We start from the raw sequence: 12,204 nt of genomic DNA, 5'->3' as shown, positions 1-12,204 counted from the left end.
ATGGGAGGGACAAGGCAGGAACTTAAACGGAAGGAACCACTGCCTGTAGGACCTTTCTCCCAAAAACAGCCTCCGAAGAAGCAAAAGTGTCAAATTTGTAAAATTTTGAAAAAGTGTGAAGCGAAGACCAAGTTGCAGCCTTGCAAATCTGTTCAATAGAGGCCTCATTCTTAAAGGCCCAGGTGGAAGCCACAGCTCTAGTGGAATGAGCTGTAATTCTTTCAGGAGGCTGCTGTCCAACAGTCTCATAGGCTAAACGTATTATGCTACGAAGCCAAAAGGAGAGAGAGGTAGCCGAAGCCCTTTTGACCTCTCCTCTGTCCAGCGTAAACGACAAACAGGGAAGAAGTTTGACGAAAATCTTTAGTTGCCTGTAAATAGAACTTCAGGGCACGGACTACGTCCAGATTATGCAAAAGTCGTTCCTTCTTTGAAGAAGGATTAGGACATAATGATGGAACAACAATCTCCTGATTGATATTCCTGTTAGAAACTACCTTAGGTAAAAACCCAGGTTTAGTACGCAGAACTACCTTGTCTGAATGGAAAATCAGATAAGGAGAATCACAATGTAAGGCCGATAACTCAGAGACTCTTCGAGCCGAGGAAATAGCCATCAAAAACAGAACTTTTCAAGATAAAAGCTTAATATCAATGGAATGAAGGGGTTCAAACGGAACCCCTTGAAGAACTTTAAGAACCAAGTTTAAGCTCCACGGAGGAGCAACAGTCTTAAACACAGGCTTAATCCTAGCCAAAGCCTGACAAAAAGCCTGGACATCTGGAACTTCTGCCAGACGTTTGTGTAAGAGAATAGACAGAGCAGAAATCTGTCCCTTTAACGAACTAGCAGATAAGCCCTTTTCTAAACCCTCTTGTAGAAAGGACAATATCCTAGGAATCCTAACCCTACTCCATGAGTAACCCTTGGATTCGCACCAATATAAATATTTACGCCATATCTCATGGTAAATTTTTCTGGTAACAGGCTTCCGTGCCTGTATTAAGGTATCAATAACTGACTCCGAGAAGCCACGCTTTGATAGGATCAAGCGTTCAATCTCCATGCAGTCAGCCTCAGAGAAATTAGATTTGGATGTTTGAAAGGACCTTGTATTAGAAGGTCCTGCCTCAGAGGTAGAGACCATGGTGGACAGGACGACATGTCCACTAGGTCTGCATACCAGGTCCTGCGTGGCCACGCAGGTGCTATCAGAATCACCAATGCTCTCTCCTGTTTGATCTTGGCAATCAGTCGAGGTAGCATCGGAAATGGAGGAAACACATAAGCCATGTTGAAGACCCAAGGGGCTGTCAGAGCATCTATCAGCGCCGCTCCCGGGTCCCTGGACCTGGATCCGTAACAAGGAAGCTTGGCGTTCTGGCGAGACGCCATGAGATCCAGATCTGGTTTGCCCCAATGATGAATCAGTTGAGCGAAGACCTCCTGATGAAGTTCCTACTCCCCCGGATGAAAAGTCTGGCGACTTAGAAAATCCGCCTCCCAGTTCTCCACGCCTGGGATGTAGATCGCTGACAGGTGGCAAGAGTGAGACTCTGCCCAGCAAATTATCTTTGAGACTTCCAACATCGCTAGGGAACTCCTGGTTCCCCCTTTATGGTTGATGTAAGCCACAGTCGTGATGTTGTCCGACTGAAATCTGATGAACCTCAGTGTTGCTAACTGAGGCCAAGCTAGAAGAGCATTGAATATTGCTCTCAACTCCAGAATATAATCCCTGAGCCTTCAGGGAGTTCCAGACTGCGCCCCAACCTAGAAGGCTGGCATCTGTTGTTACAATTGTCCAATCTGGCCTGCGAAAGGTCATCCCCTTGGACAGGTGGACCCGAGAAAGCCACCAGAGAAGAGAATCTCTGGTCTCTTGATACAGATTTAGTAGAGGGGACAAATCTGAGTAATCCCCATTCCACTGACTTAGCATGCATAATTGCAGAGGTCTGAGATGCAGGCGCGCAAATGGTACTATGTCCATTGCCGCTACCATTAAGCCGATTACTTCCATGCACTGAGCTACTGACGGGTGTGGAATGGAATGAAGGACACGGCAAGCATTTAAAAGTTTTGATAACCTGGCCTCCGTCAGGTAAATTTTCATCTCTACAGAATCTATCAGAGTCCCTAGGAAGGAGACTCTTGTGAGTGGTGATAGAGAACTCTTTTCCACGTTCACCTTCCACCCATGCGACCTCAGAAATGCCAGAACTATCTCTGTATGAGACTTGGTAATTTGAAAACTTGACGCTTGTATCAGAATGTCGTCTAGGTACGGAGCAACCGCTATGCCTCGCGGTCTTAGCACCGCTAGGAGTGAGCCCAGAACCTTTGTAAAAATTCTCGGGGCCGTAGCTAACCCGAAGGGAAGAGCTACAAACTGGTAATGCCTGTTTAGAAAGGCAAATCTTAGGTACCGATAATGATCTTTGTGAATCGGTATATGAAGGTAGGCATCCTTTAAATCTACTGTGGTCATGTATTGACCCTCTTGGATCATGGGTAGGATGGTTCGAATAGTTTCCATTTTGAATGATGGAACTCTTAGGAATTTGTTTAAGATTTTTAGGTCCAAGATTGGTCTGAAGGTTCCCTCTTTCTTGGGAACCACAAACAGATTTGAGTACCCTTGCCCTTGTTCCGTCCATGGAACTGGGTGGATCCCCCCATTACTAAGAGGTCTTGCACACAGCATAGAAATGCCTCTTTCTTTATTTGGTTTGCTGATAACCTTGAAAGATGAAATCTCCCTTGTGGAGGAGAAGCTTTGAAGTCCAGAAGATATCCCTGAGATATGATCTCCAACGCCCAGGGATCCTGGACATCTCTTGCCCAAGCCTGGGCGAAGAGAGATAGTCTGCCCCCCACTAGATCCGTTTCCGGATCGGGGGCCCTCTCTTCATGCTTTCTTATGGGCAGAAGTAGGCTTTCTGGCCTGCTTGCCCTTGTTCCAGGGCTGGTTAGCTTTCCAGCCCTGTCTGTAACGAGCAACAGGTCCTTCCTGTTTTGGAGCGGAGGAAGTTGATGCTGCTCCTGCCTTGAAGTTACGAAAGGCACGAAAATTAGACTGTTAGGCCTTTGATTTGGCCCTGTCCTGAGGAAGAGTATGACCCTTACCTCCAGTAATGTCAGCAATAATTTCTTTCAAGCCGGGCCCGAATAAGGTCTGCCCTTTGAAAGGAATATTAAGCAATTTAGATTTAGAAGTCACGTCAGCTGACCAGGATTTAAGCCATATCGCTCTGCGCGCCTGGATGGCGAATACGGAGTTCTTAGCCGTTAGTTTGGTTAAATGTACAACGGCATCAGAAACAAATGCATTAGCTAGCTTAAGTGCTTTAAGCTTGACCATAATCTCATCCAATGGAGCTGTGCGAATGGCCTCTTCCAGAGACTCAAACCAGAATGCCGCAGCAGCAGTGACAGGCGCAATGCATGCAAGGGGCTGTAAGATAAAACCTTGTTGAACAAACATTTTCTTAAGGTAACCTTCTAATTTTTTATCCATTGGATCCGAAAAAGCACAACTATTCTCCACCGGGATAGTGGTACGTTTAGCTAAAGTAGAAACTGCTCCCTCCACCTTAGGGACCGTCTGCCATAAGTCTCGTGTGGTGGCGTCTATTGGAAACATTTTTCTAAATATCGAAGGAGGGGAAAAGGGCACACCGGGTCTATCCCACTCCTTGCTAATAATTTCTGTAAGCCTTTTAGGTATAGGAAAAACGTCAGTACACACCGGTACCGCAAAGTATCTATCCAACCTACATATTTTCTCTGGAATTGCAACCGTGTTACAATCATTCAGAGCCGCTAATACCTCCCCTAGCAATACACGGAGGTTCTCAAGCTTAAATTTAAAATTAGAAATCTCTGAATCCGGTCTCCCTGGATCAGATCCGTCACCCACAGAATGAAGCTCTCCGTCCTCATGTTCTGCAAATTGTGACGCAGTATCAGACATGGCTCTCACATCATCAGCGCGCTCTGTCCTTAACCCAGAGCTATCGCGCTTGCCTCTTAATTCAGGCAATTTAGATAATACCTCTGTCATAACAGCAGCCATGTCTTGCAAAGTGATTTGTATGGGCCTCTCTGATGTACTTGGCTCCACAATATCACGCGCCTCCTGAGCGGGAGGCGAAGGTACTGACACGTGAGGAGAGTTAGTCGGCATAACTTGCCCCTCGTTGTCTGGTGATAATTTCTTTACAGATATAAATTGACTTTTATTCAAAGTGACATCAATACATTTTGTACACATATTTCTGTGGGGCTCCACATTGGCCTTCAAACATAGTGAACAAACAGATTCATCTGTGTCAGACATGTTTAAACAGACTAGCAATGAGACTAGTAAGCTTGGAAAATCCTTTCAAATAAGTTTACAAGCAATATAAAAAACGCTACTGCGCCTTTAAGAAGCACAAAAAATCGTCACAGTTGAAATAACAACGAACCAAATCAGTTATAGCAACCAAATTTTCACAGTAAATGTATTAAGTTAGCAAAGCATTGCACCCACTAGCAAATGGATGATTAACCCCTTAATACCCAAAAACGGATAATCAATTTAACAATTAACGTTTTTATCACAGTCAAACACACTGTCACAGGTCTGCTGTGACTGATTACCTCCCTCAAAATGAATTTTGAAGACCCCTGAGCTCTCTAGAGACGTCCTGGATCAAGGAGGAAGAAGCAGGAAGACTGTAACTGAATTTTTACTGCGCAAAAAAGCGCTAAAATAGGCCCCTCCCACTCATAATACAACAGTGGGAAACCTCAGTTAACCGTTTCTATGTAGAAATAAACGACAGCCATGTGGAAAATCATGCCCCAAAAGATTTATCACCAAAAGTACCTCACAAAAAACGAATAACATGCCAGTAAACGTTTTAAACATGCACTTTAAAAGTTAGGTAGTGTTATTAATAAGCCTGCTACCAGTCGCTTCTACTGCAGTTAAGGCTCATACATTACTTCAGTATTAACAGTATTTTCTTAGTCAAATTCCATTCCTTAGAAAATTACTTATTGTACATACATTCATCAGCCTGATACCAGTCGCTACTGCATTTAAGGCTGTACTTACATTGCATCGGTATCAGCAGTATTTTCTTAGTCAATTCCATTCCTTAGAAAAATAATTTACTGCACATACCTTGTTTGCAGGATTCCCCACACGCTATTCCCTTTCTGAAAGTTACCCCACTGCTCAGAATGTGCGAGAACAGCCAGTGGATCTTAGTTACTTCTGCTAAGATCATAGAAAACGCAGGCAGATTCTTCTTCCAAATACTGCCCGAGAACAAACAGCACACTCCGGTGCCATTTAAAATAACAAACTTTTGATTGAAGAAATAAACTAAGTATAAAAAACACCACAGACCTCTCACAACGTCCTATCTAGTTGAGTTGCAAGAGAATGACTGGATATGACATGTGAGGGGAGGAGCTATATAGCAGCTCTGCTTGGGTGATCCTCTTGCAACTTCCTGTTGGGAAGGAAATATATCCCATAAGTAATGGATGACCCGTGGACTGAATACACTTAACAAGAGAAACCCATATTTTTTTCTTTCATGATTCAGATAGATCATACAATTTTTTTTATTTTATTTTTTCAATTTACATATATTTTCAAATTTCCTTTCTTTTTATAGCATTCTTTGCTGAGGTGATACCTAGGTTGATAGTCTGTACATGTCTATAGAACTACATGGTATGAGCACTTGCAAATTAATAACATTCTTGCAAAACTTCTGAATATAATGCACACTCCTCAGCCTTCCAGCCTGCTTTTCAATAGAAAATCTAATGATAGAAGTAAAATTGTATGTCCTTTCTGCATCATGAAAGAAAGAAAATAACATTTGGTTTTGAGTCCAATGAAAACGATGTGGAGGCACTCCAGTCTCTAATAGGAATAACCCTATCTTACACACACACACACACACATATGATATATATATATATATATATATATATATATATATATATATATATATATATATATTAGGGTTGCACCGATACCATTTTTTTAAGACCGAGTACAAGTACCGATACTTGTTTTCCAATACTCGCCGATACCAATTACCGATACTTTTTTTTATGTCATGTGACAGTTTACCAAGCACAATACAGACTAATTATTTAAGATTCCTTCTTTATAATTATGAAGTACTGTAACTTAAAAGACATTATGAAATAATAAAACAGGTTTTATTTGTCACAAAGTTCACAGAACATGTTTAGAAATAAAAATATTAAAATAAAATATATTAACAACAATAAATAACGAATATAAAATTGCAACCAACCAAAAGTGCCATACAGTAAAAAATAGAACAGAATACTGTTTAATCATGGTGAACAACACTATGGGTTAGATTACATCTGACTGGTAAGCTTTACCAATGCTCTCATTACACGTCCTACTCCATTTAAGGCTATGGAGTTGGAAATGTGAACAGAGCATTGGTAAAGCTTACCAATCAAATGTAATCTAAATCTAGTCCTATAATTGCAGGATGAGTGTTCATTGGGATTAACTTAATTTTTCCTATGAGTACTCTTCCTGCAATTATATAAGCTAAGATGTTCCTCAGAGTACAGTATGTTTTGAACATAATTGTGCAAGATGGAACTAGCAGTATAAAAGGCAATCTAGCAATTAGAATAATTTTTCAAAAGTTAGTGGCAAGTTCTTTTTAAGGAACAGAACAGAAGCATGTCTGCATGTTCAGCTATAAGTCTGTTTTTGCTATCAGTAAGGAGGTTCAACTTTCCACACCACTGCATGGGGCAGAAAGATATTTTTGGGCCATTTTAGCCAGAGCTGGAAATATCAGTTTATTAACTGCCCAGTACTTCAGGGGTTTGTCTGAACGCAGTACAGTGATCTCTCCTACAATAATACAAATAAGAGCAATTTGTATTGGCAGAACAGTAGTAAACAATTTTTAGTTTAGTCTCCACTCCAGCTTTAAATGAAATGGGAACATGCAGTTTGAAAAAAAATGCCACAAGATAGCATATGGCTAGGAAGTGGAGGTATCGGTATAAGTATCGGTGCATTTGCACGAGTACAAGTACTCATGCAAGTACTTGGTATCGGTACCGATACCGATACTAGTATCGGTATCGGTGCAACCCTAATATATATATATATGGATACATTAATATTAATATATATATATATATATATATATATATATATATATATATATATACACACACACATACACACATACATACATATACACACACACACACACAATGGTCAAAGGTAAAATTACAATAAAAGCAGGTAATACATATAATGAATGCACATTGCATATTTTATAGGGTATTTTGAATATAATATTTCTTTAACACTTTTGTAATGCAATCTGACTCTTTATCAGTTTCTAGTTATTCTTTAAAGAAGGGAACAAACATAAAAAAGATAAAAACAAACATGCAATATTACCTCTTTTTTGACAATACTGAGTTTCTTGAGCACCTCACTTTTATTATCCAAAAGTTCAGCAACTTTAGCAACATATTTACTTTCTCTTCCTAAAATTCAAATTTTAGCAACAAGTTACATTTTCTTTTTAAAATTATATATTGTAAGTTAATACAAAAAAAATACTTTAGATTTCTGCATTTTAACATTCATTTTTCAACTATTTTGCTTCTGATTGTTTCTACTGTTAATCTGTTATATAAATACATGTTTAGGTAAAATATATCACATTTCTTCTAAGAATACTAAATTCAGTTTTTATTGTCTCCCATACGGGCTCTGTAATAGTACAAGGAACCATAGATTTGATCTACGTAATATACAGCATTAATAGTAGGATAAAGAAAAGAAAAATATTAAATAAAAAAGTACATATACTTACTTGCATAACCTCTACTTTTAATCTGTAGAGGGAAAAAGACAAGTTAAATACAGCTTGCATGTTGTCCATTCATTTTAACCGAAGTTTTAATAGACACTGTTCTATCAGATTTTGCTACCTTATCAAAATTTGCTACCTGTACGTAATACAGAGTATTTGCACTGACAGGTAGCAAAATCTGATAGAACACCAGCAGACAACTCCTAGTCTTTACAATAAAACAACAATCAAATCAGTATCCATTTGTACTACAAAATGAAGACACAATGTGCAGAACTGTGTTTCAGGTCAAGGCCGTAAACTAGATAACCCCATTTAGATGTTCACATTCCAAATGTAGTGCAGGAACCCTCACAAAATAGACCTTTCTCATACCACACTGTCAATTACTTTGTGCACCTAATACAGACTGTGTGTGAATAACATTCATTGTAACCACCTAATAAATAAATGCAGTATTTGGTTCAGGGTAGCCAAACTTGATCAAATTGAGGACTGGTCATTGATGGGTGTGGCTGGCTGTTTGAAAAACACTATGACTTTCTTACTAAACAAAAAATAAATAAATTATTTTTTTAAAATATTATACATATTATATTATATATATATATATATATATATATATATATATATATATATATATATATATACTGTATATATATATATATATATATATATATATATATATATATATATATATATCCTATATAATAAAAGGCCAGGTATGTTTGTCAGATGCAGTCATGCGCAGCAGAGACTGCGCGAGGACAAACATATCTGGCCTTTAGGATCAACTTCAGATCAGATCGGCCGTTGAAGGGGGCGTGGGCGTGGTCGGATGGAGCGGGCGTGGTCAGTGGGAGTGGGGGGAGAGAGGGAAGAGAAAGCAAAGGAGAGAGGGGAGAGCAACAGAGAGGGGGGAGAGAGAGCAAAAGAGAGGGGGGAGAGAGAAAGAGAGCAAAAGAAAGGGGGAGAGAGAAAGAGAGCAAAAGAGAGGGGGAGAGAGAGCAAAGGAGAGGGGGGAGAGAGCGCAAAGGAGAGGGGGAAGAGAGAGCGCAAAGGAGAGGGGAGAGAGAGAGGGCAAAGGAGAGGGGAGAGAGAGAGCGCAAAGGAGAGGGGAGAGAGAGAGCAAAGGAGAGGGGAGAGAGAGAGCAAAGGAGAGGGGAGAGAGAGAGCAAAGGAGAGGGGAGAGAGAGAGCAAAGGAGAGAGGGAGAGAGAGCAAAGGAGAGAGGGAGAGAGAGCAAAGGAGAGGGGGGAGAGAGAGCAAAGGAGAGGGGGGAGAGAGAGCAAAGGAGAGGGGGGAGAGAGAGCAAAGGAGAGGAGGGAGAGAGAGCAAAGGAGAGGGGGGAGAGAGAGCAAAGGAGAGGGGGGACAGAGAGCAAAGGAGAGAGGGGAGAGAGAGCAAAAAAGAGAGGGGAGAGAGAGCAAAAAAGAGAGGGGGAGAGAGAGCAAAAAAGAGAGGGGGAGAGAGCAAAAGAGGGGGGAGAGAGAAAGCAAAACAGGGGGGAGAGAGAAAGCAAAAGAGGGGGGAGAGAGAAAGCAAAAGAGGGGGGAGAGAGAAAGCAAAAGAGGGGGGAGAGAGAAAGCAAAAGAGAGGGGGGAGAGAGCAAAAGAGAGGGGGGGGAGAGAGAGAGCAAAAGAAAGGGGGAGAGAGAATAATTTATGCTTACCTGATAAATTTATTTCTCTTGTAGTGTAGTCAGTCCACGGGTCATCCATTACTTATGGAATATATCTCTTCCTAACAGGAAGCTGCAAGAGGATCACCCAAGCAGAGCTGCTATATAGCTCCTCCCATCACATGTCATATTCAGTCATTCGACCAAAGCAGACGAGAAAGGAGAAACCATTTAGATCTGCCTTAAAGACAGGGCGGGCCGTGGACTGACTACACTACAAGAGAAATAAATTTATCAGGTAAGCATAAATTATGTTTTCTCTTGTTAAGTGTAGTCAGTCCACGGGTCATCCATTACTTATGGAATACCAATACCAAAGCTAAAGTACACGGATGAAGGGAGGGACAAGGCAGGAACATTAAACAGAAGGAACCACTGCCTGAAGTACCTTTCTCCCAAAAATAGCCTCCGAAGAAGCAAAAGTGTAAAATTTGTAAAATTTTGAAAAGGTGTGAAGCGAAGACCAAGTCGCAGCCTTGCAAATCTGTTCAACAGAGGCCTCATTTTTAAAGGCCTAGGTGGAAGCCACAGCTCTAGTAGAATGAGCTGTAATCCTTTCAGGAGGCTGCTGACCAGCAGTCTCATAGGCTAAACGTATTATGCTACGAAGCCAAAAAGAGAGAGAGGTAGCCGAAGCCTTTTGACCTCTTCTCTGTCCAGAGTAAACGACAAACAGGGAAGAAGTTTGACGAAAATCTTTAGTTGCCTGCAAATAGAACTTCAGGGCACGGACTACGTCCAGATTATGCAAAAGTCGTTCCTTCTTTGAAGAAGGGTTAGGACACAGTGATGGAACAACAATCTCTTGATTGATATTCCTGTTAGTAACTACCTTAGGTAAGAACCCAGGTTTAGTACGCAGAACTACCTTGTCTGAATGAAAAATCAGATAAGGAGAATCACAATGTAAGGCAGATAACTCAGAGACTCTTCGAGCCGAGGAAATAGCCATCAAAAACAAAACCTTCCAGGATAACAGCTTGATATCAATGGAATGAAGGGGTTCAAATGGAACGCCTTGAAGAACATTAAGAACTAAGTTTAAGCTCCACGGCGGAGCAACAGTCTTAAACACAGGCTTAATCCTAGTTAAAGCCTGACAAAAAGCCTGAACGTCTGGAACTTCAGCCAGACGTTTGTGTAGAAGAATAGACAGAGCAGAAATCTGTCCCTTTAACGAACTAGCAGATAAGCCCTTTTCTAAACCCTCTTGTAGAAAGGACAATATCCTAGGAATCCTAACCTTACTCCATGAGTAACTCTTGGATTCGCACCAATATAAATATTTACGCCATATCTTATGGTAAATTTTTCTGGTAACAGGCTTCCTAGCCTGTATTAAGGTATCAATAACCGACTCCGAGAAGCCACGCTTTGATAGAATCAAGCGTTCAATCTCCATGCAGTCAGCCTCAGAGAAATTAGATTTGGATGGTTGAAAGGACCCTGAATTAGAAGGTCCTGTCTCAGAGGCAGAGACCACGGTGGACAGGACGACATGTCCACTAGGTCTGCATACCAGGTCCTGCGTGGCCACGCAGGCGCTATCAGAATCACCAAAGCTCTCTCCTGTTTGATCTTGGCAATCAAACGAGGAAGCATCGGGAATGGTGGAAACACATAAGCCATGTTGAAGACCCAAGGGGCTGTCAGAGCATCTATCAGCACCGCTCCCGGGTCCCTGGACCTGGATCCGTAACAAGGAAGCTTGGCGTTCTGGCGAGACGCCATGAGATCCAGATCTGGTTTGCCCCAACGATGAATCAGTTGAGCAAAGACCTCCGGATGAAGTTCCCACTCCCCCGGATGAAAAGTCTGGCGACTTAGAAAATCCGCCTCCCAGTTCTCCACGCCTGGGATGTAAATCGCTGACAGGTGGCAAGAGTGAGACTCTGCCCAGCGAATTATCTTTGAGACTTCCAACATCGCTAGGGAACTTCTGGTTCCCCCTTGATGGTTGATGTAAGCCACAGTCGTGATGTTGTCCGACTGAAATCTGATAAACCTCAGAGTTGCTAACTGAGGCCAAGCTAGGAGAGCATTGAATATTGCTCTTAATTCCAGAATATTTATTGGGAGGAGTTTCTCCTCCTGAGTCCATAATCCCTGAGCTTTCAGGGAGTTCCAGACTGCGCCCCAGCCTAGAAGGCTGGCGTCTATTGTTACAATCGTCCAATCTGGCCTGCGAAAGGTCATCCCCTTGGACAGATGTGGCCGAGAAAGCCACCATAGAAGAGAATCTCTGGTCTCTTGATCCAGATTTAGTAGGGGGGACAAATCTGAGTAATCCCCGTTCCACTGACTTAGCATGCACAATTGCAGCGGTCTGAGTTGCAGGCGCGCAAATGGTACTATGTCCATTGCCGCTACCATTAAGCCAATTACTTCCATGCACTGAGCTACTGACGGGTGTGGAATGGAATGAAGGACACGGCAAGCATTTAGAAGTTTTAATAACCTGGCCTCTGTCAGGTAAATTTTCATCTCTACAGAATCTATAAGAGTCCCTAGAAAGGGAACTCTTGTAAGTGGTAATAGAGAACTCTTTTCCACGTTCACCTTCCACCCATGCGACCTCAGAAATGCCAGAACTATCTCTGTATGAGACTTGGCAGT

The 12,204-nt window shown here is 41.8% G+C and overlaps 1 protein-coding gene across 1 annotated transcript in view; it reads right to left on the bottom strand.

Moving 5' to 3' along the window:
• Positions 1–12,204, bottom strand: part of MIA2 (MIA SH3 domain ER export factor 2) — a 598,301-nt gene that overhangs the window by 303,883 nt on the left and 282,214 nt on the right. The window contains exons 9-10 of the mRNA XM_053711462.1: positions 7,909–7,930; positions 7,488–7,576 (exon numbers count right to left, since the gene is read on the bottom strand). Of these exons, the coding sequence (XP_053567437.1) occupies positions 7,488–7,576; positions 7,909–7,930 (111 nt within the window). The remainder of the gene's footprint in view (positions 1–7,487; positions 7,577–7,908; positions 7,931–12,204) is intronic.

Source organism: Bombina bombina, chromosome 1 (genome assembly GCF_027579735.1).
Source record: "Bombina bombina isolate aBomBom1 chromosome 1, aBomBom1.pri, whole genome shotgun sequence".
NCBI lineage: Eukaryota > Metazoa > Chordata > Amphibia > Anura > Bombinatoridae > Bombina > Bombina bombina.
This window is presented reverse-complemented; position numbering and strand designations above follow the sequence as displayed.